This window comes from Nipponia nippon, unplaced genomic scaffold, assembly GCF_047370975.1.
Source record: "Nipponia nippon isolate SJK-2023a ecotype South Korea unplaced genomic scaffold, ASM4737097v1 scaffold_6, whole genome shotgun sequence".
NCBI lineage: Eukaryota > Metazoa > Chordata > Aves > Pelecaniformes > Threskiornithidae > Nipponia > Nipponia nippon.
This window is the reverse complement of record NW_028262380.1, coordinates 59,566,867-59,594,290: the sequence shown is the minus strand read 5'-3', so window position 1 is coordinate 59,594,290 and position 27,424 is coordinate 59,566,867. Positions and strand designations below refer to the sequence as shown.

At 44.3% G+C, this 27,424-nt stretch overlaps 2 protein-coding genes across 2 annotated transcripts in view; both read right to left on the bottom strand.

Annotated features, from left to right (window-relative positions):
* The window catches only part of LOC148051503 (uncharacterized), a 163,896-nt gene that overhangs the window by 9,736 nt on the left and 126,736 nt on the right, over positions 1–27,424 (bottom strand). The window lies entirely within an intron of this gene.
* Positions 96–17,259, bottom strand: FAM241A (family with sequence similarity 241 member A). The gene is made up of 3 exons (XM_087736852.1): positions 17,087–17,259; positions 3,817–3,960; positions 96–2,951 (listed from the first exon to the last, which is right to left on the bottom strand). The coding sequence occupies exons 1-3, from the start codon at positions 17,189–17,191 to the stop codon at positions 2,940–2,942; spliced, it is 261 nt and encodes an 86-aa protein (XP_087592978.1). The 5' UTR covers positions 17,192–17,259; the 3' UTR covers positions 96–2,939.

The window sequence follows — 27,424 nt, the reverse complement described above, 5'->3', positions numbered from 1 at the left end:
GGATATCTGAATGCTACCCCATTTCACCCGGACCTACCATGAAATTTTGAAAGAAGTCAAGTAACCTTGAACAAAGCACTACAAAGAATTCACAGTTCTCATTGATGACAATACTTTTTATTAGAAAGAATAACAAAGTGCTTTCCATAGGATTCATTTAATACAGCGTTTTTAAGAAATATGATTTCTCCTTTTTGTATGGACAGTTTCAACGTGATGATTTTTCAGTGCAAACAGGGTTCTCCAAGATCCTCCTACATGTAGAGTTTCTTCTCTGTACACAGTAGTTCAAACATTTATGCATTTGGTGGCTGTGAAACAGTACTGAAGAGTCCATCCTTTAAAAATCAGAGGTTATGTAAAAAACTTTCAATACGTTACACTGACCAACAGGAATTACACCATTTGTTGTTTAACACAGATTTAAGGGACATAATTCCTTCATACCATCCTACACACAGATGCATAAAGGCGCTTTCAGTTCTATCAAGAATAACAATCATATATACCAATATAAATAACATTATCCATTTTTACTATATAGACAAAAGTGAAATTGTCTTTATTTTTTTTTTTAAATTAACCTTCTGCGTTTTAGCTAGGGACATCCTTTGAACACTTGGTGCTTCCTCTGCCTCGGAACTACATTTGGATGGAAGGAAGAACACAATGCAAGGACTGTTCACCCATTCCCCCCTCCCTTTTGGCACACGTTTACAATCAGGTTGCTTTTGACACATATATGCATCATTTTCATGCATTCCGTTTTCCACATTTTATCACCATAGAATGCTTTGGGATGGAAGGGACCTTTAAAGGTAATGTCAGATTCTATCGCAGTCCCCTTTTTTTCCTTAACTCCTCTTTCCTTTCCCGCAAATGACAGGGAGATAGTATAGCAATAGCACAGAATTAGGACAGATGATTCGGTGCAAATTCTTATATACAATGGAATGCATGAAACCAAACAGGTGAGGGGCATTTTCCATGCAATACATTATTTTTCTTTTCCAGTCAACCTAACTCCATTAGGAGGGATATTTTTTCAGATTTTTAAAAATTAAAAACTTCTACGAAGCACACGACGTAGTAAGTTACTCTTAAGAGAATCCCTATAAAAGATTCACCGTACACAATCTTAGTCCAAAAGCTACCTTTCCCTAGAGTACATGTATACAAACATGAACATCAAAAGAACAACTGAAATGATTTCATGAGTGAAACGGTCATAGTTATGCACATAATAAAAGGCTACATGCATATAAATAATTTCCTTACTGCACTTCTCAGTCACACCCTTGGTTCACTGTTCCCCATTCCTTATGTACAGAGCAAAATCACCACTTCAGGGACTACTACATGCCACCTCACAGCACAGTGCCTTTACACAAGAGTACTACTGCAACAAGGATATCACAGAGACACTTCTTCCTACGGGACGAAAGGAATTGGATGAGATCCTCTGAAGAATAACTTGATTGTGGGAAGAAAGGATTTTTTTTAATGACAAGATGCTTTTGTAGTACAGCCCTTATACAGGAGAATACACATAAACCCACCATTATATCTATACAAATATGCAAAGGTGTAAAAGATGTTCTGCTTTCTAAGAGACTTGAAACAAAACCAAAGTTTACCCCTAGGCACTTGTGAGTACAGAGCTCCTGCCTCTGAGTTCAGCCTGTACTTGCTGTTTGCTTTGGGACTTCCAGCTGTGACTAACAAATCCCTGTATCCAGGAGCACCTTCTGTTGCCAAACGTTTCCCTGCCATCAGCATAACTATTTAACTAGGTGCCAATCAACACAGGTTGCCATCTAAACACACACAGCTGGGCCTCAGTCCCACTCCCCTGCCATCCTGCCGGTTCAGCAGAGCCTCTTGGATCCACGGTCAAGGTCATCTGAAGATCTGGAGAGGAGACCTGGCTCCTCAGAAGGTAGCTACGCATTCATTAGAAAAAGCACAGAGATACGTCTACAGATGGCATTTAGGCACATGAAGACTTTCAAGGAGCTGGGCCTTCACGTTCACTGCCCGAAATAACAATTACTTCACTAACGGGAAAGTCTCTAAGGACTGGGGCCACGGGTCCTGGAAATAGAGCCCAGCAACCAACACGATCCATGTAGGCATGAAATCGGCCTTGAGAATCCAGTTCCAGGACTGGGGCCATAGAGAAGCTCCCCTTAACTTCAAAAGTCTCTGGGTAAGACAGCATTTTCAACTAATCTATGGTTGATGTCTGCTAGTATAAAAATGTTTAATAAAAAAGTCACTGCAAAAGGTTAAGTAGTTTTCTGTAAATTTCACATCTTCTACTACATTTCTTTAAGTAAATGTATAATTTCACTCTACCATAGATGAAGTCAATTTTGCAATTAAGTTTCTTACTAAAAGTCCTGTACAGCAAATATTAAATTGGTAGCCTATTTAGTAAAGATTCTGTCTCAGTTTACTGTTTTTTCTTTAGATGAGCACATTCAACTTGGAAATATTCAACACACCCCCGGTGTGGCTCCTGGGAAGCCAGAGTGAATTTGGCACCTACTCTTGAATGTATAGATCCTGTTCCCCGACTTGTGTTGCCCATGACATGCACCTGTAGATAGGCATTTTTGTTGCCTAGCATGGAAATGAATCAGTTAAGACTACTAAATAAAACGACCACCTAATTTCAGCTACGTCCTTGCCTTGCGTGAGGAAATAGGTCTGATTTGCTTACGTACGCAAAGCTGCTAGCTCGCGTTGGGTCCACGCTGCAGCAAATTAGGGAAGCGTTAAGAGATCTGGTCTGATATCTACCTGGTTGTTCAGACACTTCACACACCACCCAGAGGACGCAGACAGTATTCTAGCATCGCCATCTGGAATCGCAACTCTCCAACGCTGCAGCTGTAACTACCTACGAAGTCCATTAATTATCCAATTATTTATCTTCAGAAGGAGGGCTGCGGGAAAGAGTAAGTATAAAAACAAAGAAAGAAAAATAACAGCAGGAGCCGAGTACATTTCCAAAACCAAGGCAGAGCTACATCAAGACCATTTGGCCAATACAGGACTGCAATTCCTCCTAAACAACAGCTGAAGCCTTGTGTGAAGTCACTAATATTAGTATAAAAGCATTTTGCTGGCATAGCTTGTTTCCTGGGGGAAAGCTTGCTATAAACTATACTAACCAAAGACACTTTTGTGTCGGGAAGTTGTATTCATCTTATGAATGTTTATTGTTGTAGGTTTGTTAGCAAACCTCCCTTGTGCAGATCTAGCTTTTCAGCAAAAAACTAGCAAATTATGCAGATTCAGGGAACAAACAGCACATGAGTCCCCCAGCAGTGAAACAGGACACTCACATCAAGCGTCCTCTTACAACCAGACAGGAAATTTTCACTATACAAAGCAAGAACATTGGGTGGGAGGAGGGAACAAAAAGCCAATCCTTGGACTAAGGCCCCAAGAGTGCAGAAAACAGTACATTAGACGCCATTATACAACAAACATCTGTTTTTTTGCCCTTCAGAGTTGTAGTAGGGCACTGCTGACTTTGCTTAAAATGCGTAATTTTAGCCCCCCTCACCCTAAACATTAGAAGTTCAGCAAAACGCAATTCGAAGCATTGCAGCTTTTGATATGCCACCCACTTACTTAAACACATGAATCCACTGACATAGTGACAGTGTTGAAATACATAATCCAAACAGCATCTATAAAATTTTACTGTTGTACATAAATAATGACAAGGCACAGAACAGCAACCAGTCCGAGAGCTTGTAGGCCAAGAAACCAGAGCATAACCCAGAAGAATATAATTATTACAGGTTCTACTATCCGTTCTCCAAAGTACATCCTTGTGAAGCCTATTCTGATAAGGCTTTTGTTTAGTTCGCCAAAGAGAGTCCCCATCTTTTTATAGTCATCTATTACAGGTTCTGCAGTGTGGTTTCTTTGTTCTTGTTGGACCTGTGGACAGAAGACAAAATTAGGAAATATGTTGTACAATTGGTTCTTATTACTGTGATTCTGAACAAGGCTCAGCTGTTTCTATTTGAATGCATCAAAATAAGATACACATGCAATAAAGCTACTCCTTAAATCGAGAAATTGAAAATATTACGTATCTTGTGACTTCGGTACAACATTAAGGATGACACTCACTTGTCCAAACTTGGGACATCCGAGTGATACTACAAACATATGACAGCCTGTCTCCCCTCCAGAGGCCACTCTAGAGGGGTAAAGCTCTCCTGTAGGTCATGCATCTTACCTGTCTGTGCAACGTGGATGTCAGGGCAAGCAAAATGGAATTAGATGCCTGTAATTTCACGGAAGGGGATCTGGCTGAAGTAGATTTGTTGTAAATTATTTCCAGAATATCTTCAGAACCACAAGAATGATACAAAGCTATCAAGCACGAACTATAAAGTATTTTGCACCAAAGCACAGGGAACTGAAGGGCTGCTATCGCCACTGAAAGAGGGGCACTGGGTTCGACCAGGAAGAAGGCAAACATCCATCCCGATGTCGGCGTAGAAAGCCATGAAAGTCAGGTAAAGGGAGACAGACCCAAGGACCGCACAGACACAAAGTGGTGGTACACAGACGCAAAGGGGAGGGGAAACAAGTTCCGCGCTTTTCCCGAAAATAAAAAAGATGGGGCAAATGCGTAGGAAGGCAGAGGCACGAAGAAGATGCCATGTTTAAGTATCACTGCAGAAAACACGCGACTGTTTCAACGTGCAAACTGTAACTAGATTAGAGCTTGAAATCCCATCTCTCCTTCCCTAGTGTCCAGACATCCTTTGCACAAAACCTTGCATTTGGGTATGACAGGGCGAACAGGCTTTCAAGATGGTAAACGTGAGTTTTCTAATCCTTCCATTAGGCAGCAATGAAAACACACGCAGCAGCTACTCATCAATATCTCAGTCAACAGATCAATAGTTCCAACAAACTGCCTGCAAACTCTACGTGCAATTAAGTCTGCTCCTGGATGCAAAGCACCTTTAGGTCCGTCTTCAAGGATGAAAGCTATTCTGCACCCCCTGTTACACAGCAGGGTCTCAGTGCAGAAACAGAAATTCCCCCCCCCCCCCAGCAGTGCCAGGCTCTCCATTACCTAGCGAGTAATAAGGTGAATTCCCATTCTCACAGAAAAACATCCAGCAAAGGCCAAAGGAAGCTAGTATTTTTTTTTTCTAGGCCAGCCTTTAGGCACGATGCAGAACCTTCTGACTGAATGAAGGCTGGGAAAAGCACCACAGCTGCTACTGGAAAAACCCCAACAAAACCCCTGGAGTCCCTCAGCTCTGCGTGCTTGGGTATTTTTTTATTTGCTTATTCATAAAGATTTTGGTTTAAGCTTCAGTACTGAATCCCAGAAAGGGAGGGGTGCAGGAAACCTAAATAGTAATGAATATTGTATCCAATTTTTCTGCGGTTCTGCAGAAGAGCCTAATCGTGGAGAACTGCAGTATTGGTGCTTACAGACTGACAGCCACCGCCTTGTCTGCTTTCAGCCTGCTTCTTGGGCCCAGGTCGTTTTCTCCCCCTCACTCAATACGGAAACCCCAGTTTTCAGCATTTTGGCTTTAACTGTGCTCTATTTAATTCCAATAAATCTTGACTTCTCTTTAATTCCAGTGTTTCAAGACCAGTCTCTTGAAGAAAGGCAGAGTCTCTTGTGAGCCCTCGCCAACTCGGCAGGGCAGGGTGCTTGCCGCCCTGGGAACACGGTGTTATTGCAGGAACTCTCATCCCTCTATTCCCAAAGGGCACAGGGAGACAAACAAACTATTAGCCTAAGTGGTATATTGATCACAACGATTAGGGAAAAGAGAAAAGTATGTGCTGGGAAGGGGAAAATGTATTTATTTGCTTCCCGCATGCAGAGATCACAGGGAGCACGTACCTACAGGACGATGGCAGAGAGGATCAGAGCGCAGCTCGCAGCAAGCGGCGCAGAGACCGCTTCTGAGAGAAACAGCGTACGCGTGCAGGAGAAATCACTACATTTTCTAGGGAAGTAGCTTAGGCTTTGAGCCAGTGGCCAGCGCAACCAGGAGGGGGCAAACAAGCGAATCGCTCCTTTGCCTCTGGATTATTAGCGGTACTCAGCAACGTGCTGGAAGCCTTCGCACAGAGCAAGCGGAGCGCAGCCCCTGCGGGGAGGCCACCCGCAGGCACGTTGCCACCAGCTCCGTCCCACCGGGCCAGCGAAGCGCATGAACCACACGCGTCCACACCGACATCTCTCCTGGTATGAAGCAGCTGTAAAACACGGGGTTTCCCTAGCAGCCCCATGCCGCTTTGATAAGCTAACAGCAAGAAGTTGCACGCAGTCTCTTAAGCAGGGTACAGAGTAAATTCCACCTTGCTTAGGCTGTCCAGGTCTTTTTTATTTACATTTGCTTGGTTTTTTGTTTGTTTGGTTTTTTTAAAGCAAGACTATCTCACCCTCTCCTTCTCAAACAAGGGTAGATTCATGCGTCCCTAAAGCGACTACGCAAAGAAAGCTTCTAGGCAGGGAGACTGACAAGTGCGTGTTTAATTACAAAACAAGTGTCAAGTTATTTTTCCAAATATTTTCGAGAGCTTACAAAACCTTTCAGAATCATCACGGAAATTCTCAGGACTTCAAAGTCTGCTTCAGTCGATTCAGGCTGAGTATGTCTTGCTTCAGGCAACTCAGCAGAAAAACCAAGTGAAGCTGAAAACAGATGATCAGCCGTAACACACAGATGGCATATTTTTCTTTACTATTGCATAATATTTCACATGCTGGACAAATACATTTCTTCAGAGGTATAGCTAAAATAGAACCATCAGGGCAAACACCAGTAATGTTACAATACTCCAAATTACAATGTTAAAATTAAATGTTTTAGCAGCTAGAAGTTCTCTCAGTAATTTTCAGGGCCATAGTAAAACAGCATCAGTCCCACATATGTGCCTGTAGCTCTCAAACCACAGCCTTAGAACCAAATACTTCTTTTTTTTCCCCAAAAGGACTTTTCTAAGCATTTTTAGAAATCGGCTATCTTTAGCAAGCACACGGTTCCCAGCTGAATCTTAATTTCCATGGGATTATTTTCATACTAAATGTTGCGGACTCAGCCTGAAGCTAGACAGACACTACTGTAACAGAAAAACGCTGAAAGAGCGATGTACCCATTCCGAGCAGCCCTCCCCAACAAAGCACAGCTTCCTCATTTAAAAGCAAAAGAAGTTTCTGTTTCAAAGTCGCTAGTGTTAAAAATCCACAACCCAGCCTTGGTTTCATAGTTTTTAAGATTTTTTTTTTTTTGTGTATCAAGAGGGAGCGGAGGGAATTTCTTTACCTGCGCTAGCCGCAGAGAAAGCATGCTTTCCAGGCCTTTACAGCAGCTCTTCTCCTCATGGCTAACACGTGCTATGCAGGGGGCACCCCCAGACTTCATCTGCCACAATGCAGGAGGGACCGTAAGAGAGGTCTACTCCATCTGCAGTAATTTGTTTGCCTTTCCTCGCTCTTTGAAAGACAGAAGCGATGAAGAAAGTCAGAGGAGCCAGGGGAGCATTTGTTTCTTAACCTAATGTTTCTTATCAAATTGCTGTAATGAATTACTCCTTGCTGCAATTTAAATTAATTTTAAATCTAAGTGATTTTATTTTAGACATACTGGGATCATCAATGCCCTTAAAGCAAATTACACTAGCAGATTCCTTTACACAAACGTAAAACCACTGTGTAAGACTTCATTGCCTCAATTTCCTTTTCATTTTATATTCCTTAAATGCTTGCATATACTGTAATAATTTTTTCCCCATTTAAAAATATTTCATAGAATCACAGAATCGTTTGGCTTGGAAGGGACCTTTAAAGGTCATCTAGTCCAACCCCTCTGCAATGGGCAGGGACATCTTCAACTAGAGCAGGTTGCTCAGAGCCCCATCCAGCCTGGCCTTGAATGTTTCCAGGGATGGGGCATCTACCACCTCTCTGGGCAACCCGTTCCAGTGTTTCACCACCCTCATCGTAAAAAAAATGTATTCCTTTTATCTAGTGTGACTCTACCTTCTTTTAGTTTCAAACCATTACCCCTTGTCCTATTGCAACAGGCTCTACTAAAAAGTCTGTCCCCATCTTTCTTGTAGGCCCCCTTTAAGTACTGAAAGGCCGCAATAAGGTCTCCCCGCAGCCTTCTCTTCTCCAGGCTGAACAACCCCAGCTCTTTCAACCTCTCCTCATAGCAGAGGTGCTCCATCCCTCTGATCAGTTTTGTGGCCCTCCTCTGGACCCGCTCCAACAGGTCCATGTCCCTCCTGTGCTGAGGACCCCAGAGCTGGATACAGTACTCCATACTCTGTTTCATATTTGGTTTCTATTTTTGACTTGAAATGATTTAAAGTTAAAAATAGAGTTAACATATGAAACAGAAGGGGAAGTATCTGATCTGCCCCATTGCTCAGCACGTATGCACAATGTTCTTCACAAGCCCGCTGCAGTACCCAAAGGTTCCCATCAAGCACACGGTTTTTTCTTGTCTTTTCAGATGTTTGGCGTTACAAAATTTCCCTCCTTATTCAAAATGGCATGTTTTCATCAGCAAACCTGTTGTCTGCTGTCTGTTTACTGGCAGAAGGTCAGAACTTGAAGATCCAAATTCTGAAAAACTTTACTGCGGAAACTTTGCAACCAAATTTACTCAGCTGTTATCGCCAAATGGCTTGGGGGCTTGGATGCTTTGAGGAGAACCACGACGTGCGCCATGCAGGCTGCCATAAAAGGTCCTTTCTTCAGAATGAAAGCCTCCTGAGGAGGTCGCAGATGAGATACTAAGCACAAGTTCTGTCCGCTTCCAGCACAGCTGGTGCTCCTACATCCCTGAAGTGCTTCTGAAAAAAAATCTCCCATGTAATTGGATGTTTTCCTGGACTAGCTTCAAAGCAACAGAGAAGGTAAAATCAACTCAGCCTACTGAACCCAAGAAGCATCCGGCTGTGGCTTTACCGGTTATGTTTGTCATCAACATAACACACAAAAATTATGTGTGTTCTGACCACTAACTACCCTGGCTTATGGCAAGCTTCCACCACTTTCCCTCAAACTCACGGCTGCCTAAATACAGGAAAGCACATGGTAAATCATGATGGGAGGCCACTCCACACCAGTCTGACAGCAGGAACTTTTTGATGCTTACCCCCTTCCCGTCAAGGGTGTTTTGATCATGCAGAGAAACACAAGATCCCATCAGAACATACCCCCCACCAGAGAAACCATCTTTGCAACGATTCACATGCTACTCGCTAGGAGAGAAGGGTAAAATTAGCACTGAACTTTTCACAGTCATTTAAGGCTGATCCCTGTCTGTACCTCCTAAGTATAACGCAGCCAGTTCAAGGTCTTTTCCCCTCAAGGTGCTGGGAGCACACAGTTCCTGCCCCTGACCATTTACAGGTCACACCAAATAACTTTGCCAAGCCCTCGGAGGATGCAGAACATAAATGGATACAAAGGGGACACAAACCCTACCCAACACGCTTGGGAAGCTATTTTCTTGTGGCTAATCAAAGAGAGCATGAAAGCACAGATTTAGCACTTCTTTTTTCTGCTAAAAGCAACGCTAGCTCACTGAAGGACAGTACCAATGATGTCCTTACACAGCATCGCCAACAAGCTCTGCCTGGAAGAAGAAAGTGGTCTGCTGAAAGGAGTGACCCAAGCTGCTCCGGCAGCTGCAGTCGGTGCCTCCTGCCAGCCTCCGGGAAGAAAGACAGCCCTGCTTCATCACACCCGCCCCGGCGCAGGGCTAGCGCGATGGGTGAGGTGCTACAGGGCCAGCAGGACAGGCAGCAGTGGGCTGGATGCGTTGTCTGGGAGGACCACAAACTGAATGGCTCTAAAGCGACCACAACACTTCTCAGTCCCGTAACCTCACCACGGCACTAGCTGTGAGGAGAACAGGCGTAGTCACAGTCTTGCCTTCCAGACGATTCATCTGCTGAAGCAGCAGCTTGGTCCAGAATTTTCCACACTTAACCTAAGGGTCTTGAGATGGTTTGTTTTGGTTGGGATTTTTTTTTGCGTACGTGGAAAAAAAAATCCTAAGTAACTGACTTGAGTGAAATAACTGGATGAAGTTCAACAGCCTTCATTCTGTGGGAGGAGGGAGTGGATGCACATAAGGAATCTGCTCCACCTGAAGATTCAAGATTTAAACAACAACAACAAAAAAATCCATTCAACTACTCTGAAGGTACAAGATTCTTCAAAACAAACCCAATAACTTCCCTCTTCCTGTTTTTCACGATTAATGAATTGAAGAAACCCCAACAGTTGTCTGCTGCTCAGACACCTTGAAAAACTCCCACCGCGGGAGCACCAGGCTGAGTACAAGTCTATCAGATTCCCTTTTCTTGCACCAACTGCCCAAAAGGGCATTACGCAAACGTGACCTCCAGCAATGGAGGAGAAAAGTCCAATGGATTGGGAAAATAACTGCTCTCCATGTAAAAGCTTGTGATTTTACAGTAAAAAAAATAAATGCTGCTGGGCAAAGAGGGCAAAGTAAGAGGGGAGTAGGAAACAGGTATCCACAAGGTTCATCACAAACACAGAAAAGCAGCAGTGTCTCCAAATTGTTTGCAACATGCCTCAGATCACAGTCACATTTACAGTTATAAAAGAAAGAAAAAGAGATGGCGTATTTAAGAGAACTATTTCCATGTTAGATAGAAAAGAAACCCTTTTTGAGTTTAGTAGCAAACACGTGTTTAATGACATCTAAATGATACGTCAAGAAAGTGTAATAAAGAAATGCAGGGATATCACACGTACCTACCCACCTGCACATTTTCCTTTTTTTCAAGTAAAAAGTTTCCTCTGCAGTACTTAACTGCTATCTATTTCACTCCAGTCATGGTTATTTTTATTCCAGGGAACAGGTGGTGTGTCTGATAGCTAAAGCCGGTAGACACTTAAATGTCAAAAAAGCCACCGAGATGTGACTTTAGGAACATGCTTACTTACTGAAAAATACTCCTATATTTTTGGAAGGTGGAACGTTAACGTTCAGAAGAGAGAGCCTCACAAAGCCGTCTCTTTATTTAGAGGATGCAAACTAAAACTGAAAACACTTCAAGCTCAATCTTACAGAAAAATATGAGAAGAAAGTGAGCAGATGACAGAGACCAGGACGGAAGAAACCACAAGTTCCCTCCCCTCCAAAATAAGAGACCAGCTTCTGTTGGGTGCAGACAGGGACACGTACCAGCCAACACACAGCTACAGATATTTGATAGTTAGGTAGCCAGCAATGTAAGTCCCGGAGGAAAGAATTACCCAGTCTTGCCGGTACTCAGCCATGCGTATTGCCGCGGACAGGCTTTGGAGATTGGCAGCGAATGGCAAGTTCCCAGGCCGTGGCCTCCTCTTTCTCCGAACCACAGCCTGGCCCTGTTGCAGGGCACGAGCACAAAACCCTGCGATGCACGAGTCGGCCGGGCGCGGGTTTTCTGCCTCCTACTCCTCCACATATGCAAACTAGAGAGTTTAGTTACTAGTAACACCTGGCGTGTGACCAGGCTTTCACCCTGCACTCTCATACTTAAAAAGATTTCTTATGTTTCATCAAGAGAAAGTGAAATTTGCCCAAGAAGGGCAAATAATTTTATTGGAAATGTTTATGGTTTTCTTCCTCTTCTACTGGAGCAGGAAGAGAACGGTATCCCTTCGCATCCTTTGCTAGCATGAAACTAACGATTAGTATTTAACCTTGTAAATGTAAGCAGTAAAAAGATCTTGATGCTCAGCCAACAGACTATTAAGACAACAAAATTAATTTAAACTGTCTGGAGAAAAAAAAAAAACACACAGGTTCATTCCTCTAGGCTAATTTTAATCTGATATTTAAATGTGAAAAGTTTAATAGATTAGGAAATGAGAAAAAAGCATACCTCACTTCCAGATGAAAAACAAGACAGAAAAAAACTAAGTTTAACTTGTTCCTCTTGGGGAAAAAAAGCAAATGCAATTAAACTAGAAAAATTCTTAATACCAAAAGTACTTTACAAGAGCTACCAATAAAAGTGACACACTTAGAGGGAGTTTAAATAAAAAACTGCAAAACAAAGATTGGGTTAATGTTCATTCCATAGCAAAAGTCTAGACACCATTTATGAAATAGAAACAAGATGTTTCTATAGAAACAGGCAACAACATAAGAAAAGCAACTGCAGTGTATTTTAGTCAGCTTTTACGGCAACTCAAGTTTAGGATGAACAGTTCCTGGAACAAACTCTGAAATACCAAGAGCAATTTTGCGTTAAGGAGATGAAAAGGCTTTTCCAGATACTGAACTTGAGCGTGTGCAGAGCAGAGAAGGCTTCAAGAACAACAGAGGCTTCCCTCGATAAACCGTGTTTGAGTCCCATAATTTCAAGAGTAAATCTCCCCACGAATATGGCACCAGATGAGAAGATGTCAGAGAGAAGAACCCGGCACGGGAGGGACGGAGGGAGAGGATTTTGTTTATCAAGGTTCCCCCTCTAAAATTGTTTAGCTTGACCCAGCAAAAGGCTTGCAATCCACCGCACGTTCGGCGTGGTATCATCAATGCGCTGGCCTGCTGAAAAGCACCAGCTGTTAATTTTGCCATTTAAGGAGAAGAAATTTCCATTCGCTTCTATCTCCAGAATATTTTTTCTTTAAGAAAATGGGATCTTCACATTATTCAGGCAGAGCATGCTATCCTGTCTATTGTAGGTGCCACAGGTACGGCTGAAAGGGTTTTTTTTGTTTTTTCTTCAAATGCTGTCAAGCCTCAGAAAACTCACTAATGCTTTTTAGAAAGTTATTATCACGTATTATTATGTAGCTATGAACCTCTGCAGCAGAATTAAATCATTTGTAGAGCCAGAACAAATTTGGGATTAAACCCTTCCTGTCAGGTATTAATATTTTCGGTTCGGAAACAAATCCCAACTACAAGCAGAAGAAACCTACAATTTTCAGATTATCTCAGTGTGGAATAAATTAGAAATAGGTTTCTATCCTTAGGCACCGCAGTTTCCACACGTACAAGTTTACTTTAAAACATTCTTGGCCTCTGCTGACTTACGACTGAAATGGTACCGTTCCAGGTAACACGGCACACATCCATCCTACAGCCCAATGAACGACGACACGTTTACATGAGGGATACCACAAGGCTGTTGATATTATCCTCTAGTTTTGCTTCTGCTCGTTCTTTCCATGCTGGAGAAATACTAGTGACAGTGGAAACATCAAAAAGTTCAGGACTTGAACTTAGCCAAGACACCCATACCTCTTCAACAAAATTGTCAATGGGAAACACCAAAAACCTTTTGTAATAGCTTCTCTAAACCTGAACCTATCTATCAGGAGAGAAAATACTCCACTTACAGAGATAAAACACTGTTCAAAATAATGATAAAACATCCCAAAGGGTTACAAACTCAGGTTAATGAAGAGGTGATTGTCTAAGCTAATTTATCTACTTGCGTATACATGTATCATGTTAATTCCGCATTGAGACATTTTCTAGGAGAAACGTTGGATTTAGCTTAGCTGTCAGACAGCACTTTGGATTCTATGTATCCTAAACCAGCGCAAGGTGGAGATCCTGGCCGCACTGAAGCAATAGGGAATTTTGCCATTGCCTTCAACTTAAGATTACAAGAGACGAAAACCCATTACAGCCCAGGCAGACAATCTTCAGTCCAGAAGACAGCTGGAGTGCCACCGCTGTCAGGAACTCCGTCTACTGTAGCACAGCTTGACTTCAAAGTCCCTATGGATGGACCGGGTGTCATGTCTCCTGCTAACACCACCTCATGCCCTACTGTAATGCCAGGCTTTTGCCTCACCTTTTATTATTACATACTCGTACGCAGTCCACCCTTCTATTCTTATTTCATGGTTTAATTTATAGGTGTTGATGAGATGTAGACTGCAGTAATATGACAAAGGCTAACCTATTTTAGAAAGTGGGTTAGGGAAGGAGATTTGATGTCCTTAACTCTAGTGATGTTGAAAATACAGGACAACTTGTGCATCGGACTAATAGCTACCAACAGTTAGGAAAAAGTTGCGAACTCGCAGGGTGAAGCAGCAACCTACTCCCATGGCTTCAGGAGCAGCCCAATCTTTCGGTGCCTTCACATACCACTTGTGAACACCAGCAATGCAACACAGGAGAGGCGGAAGAAACTACCCAGGTTCTGCAGTGCTTCAAAGGCTAAAGTAAGGGTAATTATTCTCATCTTTGCATGCAAACCTACAAAGGATATTAAGCACATTATGATCCCGTTCAGCTTTTAAATCTAATCACTGAAGCAGGTAATTCTACAGTCTACTGCAATAATGAATTCCAAAGGCTATGTGTAACATTTAGTAACATATCCTTCTATTCTTTTTAAAATGTACCTGTCAGTAATTTCATTAAGCATGTCCTTGCTGACATAATAATAAGCTTCAATAGAAAATTAAAGCCAGAGGGTTTGGCATTAAATAAATAGATTTATTTCCTACAGAGTGCTCTCTTTAAAAAAAATATTAAAGGGTGTATACATTATTATTTAGGTCCTGCTTGTCGCGAAGGTATTATTTTAGCATTATGCTACTAGGTATGATCTTACACAAACTGAGTTTATTTTGGAGGAAATGGGAAAAAACAAATCACACCAAGGTTACCAGCCCCAGATTCTCACCTAAAAAAAAAAGCTCTCAACAAAGGCCAAAGGATTTGCTCTCACACAGGCTTTACTTTACACCAGCTGAGAGAAGTTAAGAATTTACACCATCATCAAAGCAGATCTTGACCCATTTCTTTTGCATCGCATGTAACGCTAAGGTGGCACACGTATTCAGACTTCAGAAGAGAACATAAAACAGGAAAGCACAGGCTGAGGACCAGCAGTTACGTTAACAGTGCAAACACCCTCAGCAAACACAGCAACAACGGTCGGCCTCCACCAGGGACTCCAGGCAAGGACCCAGCCTGGAAACAGGATTCCTGCCCGCTGGAACGGCAGGGTTCAGCAAGAGCCCCTCCATGAGAGCAGAAAGGGCAGGGGGAATGGATTATTTTGAGAGAAAGCTGGACACATTCATGAAAGCAAAAAAGCAACAGCACGTGACTAGGCTTGATGACCCAGGAGCCCCTCCAAATCCGGCTGCACGTCTGTGCTTCTCCTGAATGAGAGAATCTGGGACTTTCTGTCAAAGTTTGCAGCAAGCGTATGTACTGCTAAATCCTCACCTAGCTTGAGTCTTCCCGACACATAAAAATAAGAGACTCCTATTTATTTATCAAATTATGACTATTTTTACTGTTATTATATACAATATTCACATTCTATATGTATATTAAATAAAGGCAACTGATATTCCTTATTTCCAAATGGAATTTATTGTTTGTCCAGCTGCTGGCACCTCAGTATGCAGAAAAAATACTCCACACTATGACAATGAAACATTTCCAGTAAAAAGGTAGGATTTTCTTTCTTCCTCGCGGCCTATTTAAAATTTCTGCCTTGCTATCCTAACGTTACGCCCCAACTTGTCAGAAAGGGCCGCGATCGCTACCTGTACCTGAGAAGAGCAGGAGGCCAGTTCCTCTGCCAAGTGTGCCTGTGGCCACCCAAGCGGTACCTCTACCAACTTCATTTCAAAATGCGTTTAGGCAGCACTGGAAAGCAGTTCTTCAGCCTGCACCATCCCCTGAAACCACACCGACACACTCGTCACCGAGAGAGAAGCAGTGGTAACCTGCAGGGAGCTCCCTCCTTAGCAAAAGTTACAACCAGTTTGAGAGCAGTAACATCCGAGGTGACCTGATGCCACTTTTTCACCTCTCTTTTCAGGGAAGGAAGACAGCAGGGAATATTTCCGACTCCCCTCCCGCAACAGCCTGCAGAAGGGCTCGTGGACGCAGAGAGGGGAACTGCTGCGCCTCTCAGAGCATCTGGCCTTACCCTACATTCAGGTACGCGCCCTGCCCTGCCCCATTTTTTGAGAGAAAGGGACGAGGAAGATGCGCTGACTTACGTAAATGGTCACCGAGTGACTTCTCAAGCACCAGCATCTCCCAGAAGTGGCCTGCTTCTAGCTGTCAGTCAGGCAAGTACTACCAGAGAGACTTTCAAATATTAAGCTATTCTGCCTGTGAAAGCGCTCTCTTATGACTGCGTGCAGTCACGACCATCTTATAAGAATTTTCAACAGAAATAATTAACAAATTAAACAAAACTGTCTGGAAATTACTTTGGGGTGTACTCCAGCAGCTCGGTTTGTCCCTGTGTAATCATCAGTGCTAGTGCACATCTCTCACTGAACCGCTCAAGCCATTCGGACCGGACCATTAAGTATCGACTAGGAAAAAGGTTGAGTTCTCTTTTTCTTTAGATGAAACACCCATAAAGGTGCATTAAGATCACTGCCTTTGTCTAAGCCGCGGGAAACGCTGCCTGCAAAACAAAGAGTGCGTGGAAAGCCTTCCACAATTCACAACCGGGAAACGTGCGCGGCTCCTTGCGCTTCCTAGGCAAAAAGCCCGCTTCCACCCACCGTGCCTTAGAAGCACATCCCCTGAGGAAAGCAGACAAGTTAAAAAATGGGTCGGTTTTTTTTCTCCGATTACAATACGTTCAATTTCGTAAGTAATAAAGAGATGGAGAGCTTACAGCGAACAAGCTAAGTCTTTAAAGACAGACCGAGAACTGAACGACTGGGGAACTCCGGGGCCGCACGCCACCCCCGTGATTTCCATCCAGGTGTTCACCGCCCGGGTGCTGCGCGGGGACCACCCCGGTCCATCCGCTCCCAGCCTTTTCCACGCGGGAATAAGCGTCTCGGAGGGAAAAACGAGGGCCAGGGCGGGTACGTGGGGGGGAGGGGGCAGCCCCAGGCAGCTCGGCTGGGTTGCATAAGCCCCGCCGCCATGGAGCCTGAAGGCGCTGAGGGGTTTTCCCTCGCCCGACGGCGGGAGCGGCGCCGGGGAGTGCTCCCCCCGCCCCCGCCCCGTCCCCCGGGCAGCCCGGAGGCGGCGTCCCGCCCTGCCAGGCCCCCTCACCCGCCGACACCCACCTGCTCCTCCGGTCGCCGCCGGTAGCGGGAGGCCGCCCGCGCTTCCCGCTCGCATTCCCTCAGCGGCGGCGGCGGCGGCGGCAGCAGCTCCGCCGCCGAACCCATGGCTCCTCCGCTCCCCGCCGCTACCGCCTGGCGGGGCGGGACCGTCACGGGGCCCGGAGGGAGCGGCGGGAAGGCGGGGAGGGAGGAGGCGGCCCCTGGCAGCGGCGATGGCGGGGGGGAGGGCGCCGGGGCAGGGCGCCGCCTGCTGCTGGGTCCCGCCTCACGGCAAAGCCGCCGGAGAACCGCTTACTGCTAATTAAAGCCAAAAAAAACAAACAAACAAACAACAAAAAAAATCCAGCAACCCCGTTTCCCAAGCTTTTATTAAACCCAGGTGTTAATAAAGCGTTAATATTAGCACCGCTCCTTGTCGGCGTGGCTCTGGGGAGGAATGCCTGACTGGCAGCCTCTTGGCACTATGCGATGCGGCATTTGCTGTTCTTCCCCAGAGACAGAGAACACTGGCCTGGCTCTTCTGAAGCTCTCTGAATCTGGTCCTCTTTTCTTTATAAACGAGCTAATGCACACGAGGAAGAAGGAAATGCACCAGCCAACCCAGAAGATAGGACTTTGTGTCCAGCAAAGCTCTGGAGGGGTATGGAGGACTGAAACGTTAAGGAGGACGTGGTGTGCCGGGCTCCCGCTCCCCGCGATGGAGCATGCCTGCAGAGAGAGGCCTCGCTTCTGCCAGCCCTGCGCGCCCTATGGAGGCTGGCCGCCCCGCTGCAGCGCAGCGAGGAGCGGGCCGCAAAGCGCCGCTGGATTTCGGCGCGTGGCGTTCCCAAGCTGCGGCGGGACCGCGGGCGGCACCCGCGTGCATCTTGTCTCCTCATCCAGCAGCCACTTCCTACGTTAATTTCGGCAAGCCTGTGTCGGCGAGGCTTGGCTCGCTTTGGTTTCCACAAGCACTAACAGATTGTGTGGCAGTAGGATTCTGTGTAAATCAGACATTCATATGAATTTTATATGGCTTTCTGGTGGTTGGGTGTGGGTCCCGCTGTTATTTGGAGGGAATTCTACCTGCTTTTTGCTTTTCCTGTCGTTATTGGTGAGCAAAGAGCAGCGGTAGCTGTACCAAACTTAAAACCATCACAAAGAAACTCCCAGCGTATTGTGGGGTACTCGCACCTTCAGGCTACACACAAGCATTCTTTAAAAACACGGAACAATACAGCAGCCGTACCAATTGCCGGGCCCCTCGGTTTGGCCGCCGGGGCCAAGGGCCAGTGCGGGACGGCTGGGACGGGGCACTTGTTGACGGGGCCGCTGCCGCTGCCCGCCTTGCTGCGCTCGGCTGCGGCTCCCCTTCCTGGCGGGGCAGCTGGCCCCGGCGGCTCCCCGCGGCGCGGGGTGGCCAAGAGCAGTTTACCCTGATGACTTGACTAGTTGCTTGCCCAGAGCTCTGGTCTGTGACCCGTTTGTTAGTAGCATTTCTCAGGAATGGGGACAGGCTTGGAGGAATATCAGGCTGTTGAAAGAGTGCCCATAAACCATGGCAGTCCTACTGGCGTGGGGAAGTACTGGACGCCAGGAAAAATCCTGTGGACTTCACCACCGAGGGCCGCGGGGATGTATGTCTGCGCACAATGTGACTGCTCAGCAGCAGCTCTGTAAAACGGCCCTGAGGCTCTTTGCTCCTCAGGGGATTTGTGAAGAAAAGAAGTGTCACACATAGTACTGACATTCAGGAAACTCTCTCTGGAAAAAAGGTCTTAAATAAAGCATTGATTAGGTGTCTCTTTCAATGAGCTTTTTAGTACACTTCAATCCATAAACCTTTGCTGGTTTGTGCATCACAAAAATGTGTAATAGATTTTTTTTTTATAGAAAGTTGATGCTGAGGCTGTTCTTTACAGCACGGCCTCTGACCCTGCTGCCTCTCGGGGACTGGCGACCGCTGTGCCAGGAGTACCATAAGGTGTGCTGGCTGGCTTGGTGCTACGGTTTCCTCCTCACCTCTCTGCAGTCCCACTGGTTTGATGTTGATCTTCCCGTAGAGGAAGATTCTTCCATAGCTTCTGCAGTGAAGCAAAGCTAATCGTATTTCAAAAAAAGCCACGCTCCTCCCTGCTGCAGCTATCGGCTTTGACCCCTTCTTCACACCCTGAGCAACAGCCAGAGCTGAGCACGCAGGGACTGCCTCCGGCTCCCTGGCGCTCTCCCTGTGGGGAAGCACCTCTGGGGGCAAGAGCCTCAGCGCCCAGCGGGAGAATGGGGTCTCAGAAGCCCTCACTGAGATTTCTTAGGATGCAGCCGCCATTATAGCCTGTGCAACTTCAGTAACCTCAAAGAAACCCGCTCCCCTTTATAGCAAACACCCGTAGAAAAGGCGATGCCACAATCACATCACAATCTCTCGCTCTTCTTACAACCAACTTTCCTAGGCTTCATGTGCTCTGAGCACTGGTGCCGGGGCCCGTGAATGTAGCTGCGCCGCTGCAAAACTGCTCTGAGTGGCTGATGTTGGGATTCTTTCCAAATGTTCACAAGCGTGTGGTAGCTTCATAAGGATTTAATCACAAGAATGAGGTGCAGGATTTATGTCACCAAAATACATCCCCACAACATAGGAACTGTCCTTTTAAGATCGCTGTCGGAGTGAAATTTCCCACACTCCAAGCCCTCCGGACGTGGCTGACCTTCTGCCCATGGTGCCTTCTCCCAGTATCAAGAATTTTGGAAAATGCCAGGATAAATCCCAGTGTGACTTAGTGAGAGGCAAAAAAGCCATGTGCCAAAAGAAATTGCAGAGATGCGAGTGAAAGGGTAGATTCTGCAAAAGAATTCTTTGTTTTGTATGGGGCAACTTGTGGTCAATTTCTCATACGTGTACAGACAAAATATCTCCCAAGGGGTGAAGAGGGGTCTTCCTGCACTACTCCATCATTTGGGGCTCACTAAGGAGAGTCAGAACCTCATGATAAAAATCTGTAATTAAAGGGTTTTCTGGAACAGCGGGTGCTTGCAGTAAGAGGAAGACTGAATGCTGCAGCATTGCCCAGAGCTAGGACAGGCTGAGGGCACTGGCCTCTCTGAAACCCTCTCTAGACCAAAAAGCATAGAAACAGCGGGACTGAGTGAGACTAAAACTCCCCCTAGATGGGTGTCTGCTCTCTAACCGTAGCCAACAGTAGGTGCTGGGGAAAGAGCAGCAGGGGCTGCAGCGGTACTTCTTGAGGGTGTTCTTCTGGCTTCCAGTGATCTGAGGCTCAAAGACTTCCTGAGCCCAGGCGCCAAGCTGGATAGTGAGGGCAGTATTTCAGCGGTGGGATCAAAGGCAGCTGAGGGAAGGCATGCTACCACGGGGATCAAATGCAGCCGAGTCATACAGAGTGCTTGTGTTGGTCTTGTTGCCCAGGGAAATGCATCCCTTTCATCCTGCACTTTTTTTTCCATGTCCCTGGCATTTGCTAGTGCCTCCTCAGACTGCTGTCGTGGCTGGGGCAGTGAGCCCCCTCTCCAGGGATGTCAGCTGCTCCTACCCGCAAGACTTTCCCATCCCCGCTACCTGCCTGAGGGCATGAAGGCACAGATGAAGCCTGCCAGAGTGCAGGCTGTGGTTTGATGATACAATAAAACCAGTTGTAGGCCATTTAGTTCCAGACTGAAAAGGGCGTACCCTACTAACACAGAGACACCTTTGGTGGTTCAAACAGGTCACGAATTTTTGATGGGTTAGCACTGTGTATACGGGTCTTACGCCAGAGCAGGTACTGCGTGTCCTCTTTCTCAGCTGGCAGAAAGCTGGCATGACCATCTACCACCAGCCTAAAATCGGACCTCATACACTAGCCGATTCAACAGATACACGGCTGTGTGTTGCATCTGCTCCAGACCCAGCTGGGCCTTTGGGGTTATTCTCAAGACAACACTTACCCTTGTGGGGCCTCAGAAGGGACACGGACAAGATACAGTGGGTGGGCTGAGTTCTCACCTCCTTGCTACCTGCCATTTCCTACCAGCGGCAACTCAGCCAGCTTCTGCTAGCGAGTATGTGGTTAAGGACCTCAGAAAAAAAAAAAAAAAAAAAAAAAAAAGACGACTATTTTTTTTTCTCTTTATTTGCATCTAACAGATGTAACTGACTTCAATAAGAGATTCACTCAGATTGCTGAGTGCACAGTTTAATCCCGAATCTTTCCAAACTCCGGAGTTCATCTAAATATTAAAAGGCTTGGAAAAAACAGAGGTTCTTTAAACCTTTGGTAATGGAAACTTTTGTCATAACTGGGAAGAGGTCAATGTGGTTTCGTACAGTATAATGGATTTACTGATGAATGGAACATTTCAAACTCTCTGATGGGTTTTATCTACTTTATATTCCAGATGTTAATATAAGTAAATTCTCTAAACTCTCAGACAATTTGTCCAGTATGACCATGCAGCTTATGGTGGTCATTGGAGCTCTTACATGGATTTTGGAAGTAAAGCTGTTAAATTCTGTAATTTCCTTAGATCCTTCAAGCATATTAAGAAATACAAGAAATGGCTTTTCCAACACTGGATACAAAGTGAACTGGGAGAAATTGGAATTCAAAACATGAAAATATATTAGAGTATACTGAATAAAAATGAAATGAAACAATTAATTTGGTTCTTTTTTCTTCTGTGTATAATGACAAAAGGACATAGAAGATCAGCCCCCATTAGCAATCGCTATTCTCCAATAGTTGATATATATCATGCAATCTCATTTAAGGGCCAAAGCAAAATATACATGGGCTCATATATAGGGGCTCAGAAAGAAAGAAACAAAACAGTAATGGGGAAGTTCCATTACAAAAGGTCACCTGGAGCACTCCCAGGCATTGGAGGGTAGTTTTCTGCACTACCTTTTCTAATGCATTCGCCAGTCTAATTTTTTTTTTTTAATGTCTCAAGTGAATTCTGCCATTTCCCTTGGATATTATTTCACAGTATAAAAAGTCTGACAAAAGGCTCCCCCCCCGGCTATCAATTCTAAATTTTCCCTTTTTTATTTCATTCTATTATTAGGTTAGGTTAATTTGTGATCCTTGATGAAAGCCTGATTTTCTGCACAGCCTGCTTGCACGATCAATATTTATTGCTAACCCTATGAGGATTACTAGGTTCGCAGAACAGAACCTTAATTTTGTTTACTTCAATCGCTCTGATCTTTCTTAATTTATGACCTTTCTTCTTGGCTACCATTTGAGAAGAGTTTTGATTTTTTTTTCTTGCCACCAGCCTTTTATAAGCATTTACTCCACTGCAGTATAAGCTCAAAGCAGGCAAAAAACTGCTTTGAAGATGTATAGACAGCCCAAATTCACAGCAGTGTATTTATTTATTTATTTGTTTATTGCTGCAGGACACTGGAAGCGTGGGTCCAGTTTGCTGCTTGCTGCCACTCAGAAAGCTCTTGTGCTTCCAGCAGATCTCCGCAGTAATACAACCTTTTCTTTCTGCAGTCCCCTTTCCTGTGTTCAATAGCAATAAAAGTGTTCTCTCGCTTCATCTGTAAGTTGAAATAAGCCTGACGGCTTCCTAACATGATGCTTCCTCTTTACAGTGCAAACCCATTCGTGTGCGGTACCAGTTTCACAAGTCCCTCCCTTCCTCATCCACCTTGGTGGCCCACTGCCCCCCCCAGCTGTTCCTGCGGGCTGCACCGGGGTCCGTGCTGCGGCCCGGGACAGAAATATGTTGGCCAGGTATTATGAAGGGCTCGTGGTCACTCCTAGCCTAGTCCCATGAACAGTTTTGTTGCCACTGAACCAGGATGGTGCTTTGAGTCACAGGAACAGGAATGGCTTGAGGCATGAGGAAGAGGAGGGAGAGGGAAACTCCTTAATACGGCACTGGTGCTGAACACTTCACATCATGGATCTATGACCTCATCTCCAACGTTTAAATACGCTTCCCCTCCTCCACCCAGAATCTCTTTGTGTTTACATGAAACAAACGCCTTTTTTTTTTTTTTTTTTTTTTTTCATTTTGAGGACAAAGATATTTAGGCTATGGGCACTTTAACAAGTAATGTAAAATTTGTTAGGCTAAAATAAACCCCTGGCTTTCCTTAGTGGTGCACCTTGTCTTGTCATTTGTCCAAGTACAAGTAAGGTACTCGGTGGGGGGTTTGGGTGTGCCTGTGCGTGTTAAATCTCACGTGGACAAATGAATTATGGTTTTAAGTAATGCTGAGTTTATAAAACTTAACTACAGAAAGAACAAAGGGGATGCTAGATATGTGGCAGCAGCAAAGGTCGTTTTGTTAAAACTGGGAAAGATTACATTAATTCCTGTTTAAAATCCTGAGCATCCAGGCAAGCGAAAGGGATTGCAGTAACCCGATATTCTCAAAGAAACAGCAATGCATTTATATGAGCACGAGGTAGACAGGATAAAATGAAGTGGAATGGCCTTACTCAGAGTACTTAGTTGAGAAGGCTTCCTGGCACCCCAGAGTGGGCAGACCAACAGACATTGGGAGAAAGACCGACAAAAAACCCACACAATTCGTGTTTTGTTTTTAGCCTGGCTGGGACTTTTTTTTTTTTCTGCCTGCAGTAGAGACAGTATTTTATTTTCTGACAATAGCAGCCTGTGAGAAAGCTCTGTGTGCCTGTGTATGTACGTAAGACTCAAGCTAGGCCTGAGGAGTCAGGGCTAGGCTTGGTGGTGACTTCAGCTGACGTGGCCCCAGTTCCATTTTCTGTAATTAATTTAACATAACTACAAATCTGATAAAGTTCATCCAAGTGAGTTATTAAAGACTCAGAAAGGCCTAAGCAATATGTTTTAAACTTTTTCTTTTTTTTTTTTTTAACAAAGCCTAGTTATTTGAAGCTCTCACATACTCTTGTGCTTCAGGGAAGGGAGTAATAAATTAGGATCTTCATCTTGCAATAATTTAAATTTTTCCATAAAATCATGTGAATAATTCATAATGGATCATTTATCTGATGAATTTTACCTCTCTTCTTTGCTAATTGTCCCCAAGCAGAGCAAGTTTTCCTCAGATGTGTTTGTTTTTAAAAGTTATTTAAGTCTTTCACTTAAATAAAGTTCTGAGTCTGCAGCTCACCCATGAATTAATCCCCGTGACTGTCTGACAGTCATCTTGTGAGACAGGAAGGGAGAGCAGGGTGTGTTTTCCTGACCGGGAACTCTTGTTTACCGAGTGCCCCAGTCCCTCAGGTGGGCACCCCAGTCGGAGCGCTCCGGGGTTCTCCTCTGGCTTGTGCACCCCTATTTCCTTCCCGGAGGAACCAGATGTAGCGAGGAAAAAGGTAAAGTGATAAATAATTCGTCAGCCTCAGGATGTACCTGGGCAGTGATCTGCATCCCAGTTGCACCACTGACTATTTGGATAAAACTTCCCCGATGAAAGGTAAAGATTGTGAATTCAGTGGCTGTTTCTGGGGTATGTGCCAAAATAGCTGGCTAACATTTGCCTTGCTTAATACTTAATAAAGAGGATGCAAGAGTCAAGAACATAGCCAAAGAGTGTTTAGACACCTAAGGATGCAGGTAATGCCACAATGGGATTTGTAAAAGTGGGCTGAGATGTTTGTGAAAATTCCAGGGAACACTTACTTGTACCTTTGGGCACCTAAATAACCTTTGAATCTGGTTAAAAGTAATATGAACCATCATCCTCTGAAACTCTCCTGCTGTTTCTTCGAGCCCTAGCTACCTACATTTCCATGTGACTGAACCGGGCACTTCCTAAGGGCCAAATTACAACACTTAGTTCTTGGACAAGAAGAAATTATTACGGATCAAGTCTTTACTAATTTAAACTAGAGAGAGAGCCAAAATCTCAGAATTCTCTACTGAATTGAAAAAACAATACAAAGCAACGCAGCAGAGACCTGTTGTGATGACAGGCTATAGTTTAACTAAATGGCAAGACTTAATTAACACTGCCCCAGCCTGGGTTCAGAGTAAACTAAAGCCTACTCTATGATTAACTCCTCTGTGCTTCAGTAAGAGAAGGAGAGATTGCAAATGGAAGCATCTGGCACCTTTCAGAATTTAATTAAAGAAATGCAAAGAAGCTACTATTGCTCCTACAATTTCTCCTCGGGGGAACAAAAGACAAACAGAGTAAGTGGGAAAGGAGAAACTCAGAAATATGAAGGAAAACCCCCCAAACCAATCCCAAATAATTGAGTTTTTCATGGCTGTCAAGCCTTCTGTTCCTCATCTCCTGAGCAAATTGGCTTAAATATTATCTATTAAGGTGGTGAGACTACTGAATGAGTTCTGCTTTGAAATGACTACAATTTTATTTTTACTTTGTTTTTCCTTCCACGTCAGTGTTGGAGAGCTAGTATAAAAGATTATTATGAACTTACATTAGAGAAACAGCTAGTAAGTCTTTAAAGCCACTCAGGGATCGTGATTTGGCTTCAGTGGAGGTTGTACTTAGACACAATGGAAAGACTTACCATGCCTAGATGACTTAGCCTAATTATGGAGAGCTGGTGTAGTTCATAAAAAACCTAACTGAAGCCTTCTAGCTTTTAAAATACCCTAGGATTTTTTGCCTTTTCAAATTATTTTTGTACTTCATATTCAGGGGAGTCATCCAAACAGAATGGAGCAAATTTATCGCCACCAAAGAACTGTAAGTCTGCTCCAGTGCTGCATGTCTGTTTTGCTTGTTAAAAAAAGGGAAGAACATGAGTAATTCCAAGGGGAAAAACAATGGAAAGCGAAGTTACTGAAAAACTTGCCTAAAAGCTAAGTTTCATGTTCTTGTTTGTGCCCTCATTCCTCCCTTTTTAATTACTAAAACTACATAGGTCTTTAACTCTAAAAAACATCAGAATATAATAGTACTGGAGTAAAGCTATTTTATTTATTTTTAATGGGTTTCCACTCTGGACAGCTATCCTGGAACATTCATAGTAAGATAGCTTATTCCAGTCCAATCCCATGGAGACCAGCCCGTCAGACCAGCCTCGCTGATCTAACAGATGGTAAAATAACCATTCAATTTAGACAAACTCAGGGCAGTGATTTTAAGGGAGAGAAGCTCATTAAATTAAGACACCTAATCAAGAAGGAGGCAAGCTCTTGAACCCATGCGTATTGTTAATCCAAAGTTTTGTTTAAACTGTACGATGACCTTCTTGGACACGTTTAACACCCCGTAGCTTTTCCTTCTACGTGCGGTTCCAGTGTGACCCGAAAGCCAGCTGCCAGGAAGAAATGTGCTGCTCGTGCTCAATGTGGCTGGAGCAAGAGCAAGCAGCGGAGCAGTAGGCAACAGCACCGTATTTTGAGGCTTGAAGGAAATGGCTGGTGCGTGGTTGTTAGAGAGGAGAACTGACACTAAAAGCTACAGATGTGACACAAGTCTAACGTGACGTTACAGCGCCGTTGACGCTGCAACTGGTTATTTGAAAAGTGCTGCTTTACCTGCAATACTACCTATGGAACCTCAACCTGAATTCACTGACTACAGAAGGTCCCAGTCAGTCTCATCACTGCCGTATGAGTGGGGGTATGACCAAGCAAAAGAATAAGCACAACTTGTGCTGCTCCAAAGCAGCAAAGCCTGGCTGTGTAAAGCAAAAATTCCTTTATTTTGGAAGGAGATTTTTGCAAGGAGAAAATGTCAGAAACTTTAAGAAACAGTTATGCTGAAATGTTCCTAAATATATTATCTAATAAAGCTTCTGATCTTTACATTTGGAAAGGCAAGTGCTGTGAAATTAAATTAAACCCCATTTAAATTCAAATTACTTGCTCAATTCAATGCCTTTCCTGCTTCTTTTCTTCATTTTGAATTTCTTATGATGTTATGTGATCCTTAGTTTTTCAATTAGAATTCCCCATCCTTCCTATCTGATTGGCTTTTTTCTTTTTATGTCAGCTGAGAGATTTTGTAACTTGATGAACTTTATAGAGAGAGGCACTTCTGCAAACCACAGTATAAAATTATGAGGTTGTGTGATAAAAAGCTGCACTGAGCTTTGACTATGGTTTTCATTGTTTCATGCAATTGTTTAGTAATGGCTATGGTATACGTGCGATTCTATTAAACACCACTGAATGCTTTAAAATAGCAATCCAATAGTGCATATCACTGTAAGAAACCCTTTGCTGATCGAAGCAGCCAAAAATACAGACATTATAAGACTTACTGGTGTATCAAGTTCACAAATGCGCAATACCGACACACCTCTAGTCTTGTAAAAAATGTGTGTAAGCTTAAACTTTGCCTTTAGTCCTTGCCCTGGCATGGAGAATGTGAAAAAATACGTTGTCATTTGCAGCTCTGGGATTGAAGGTGGAGCCAACTGTTCACCAATCTCT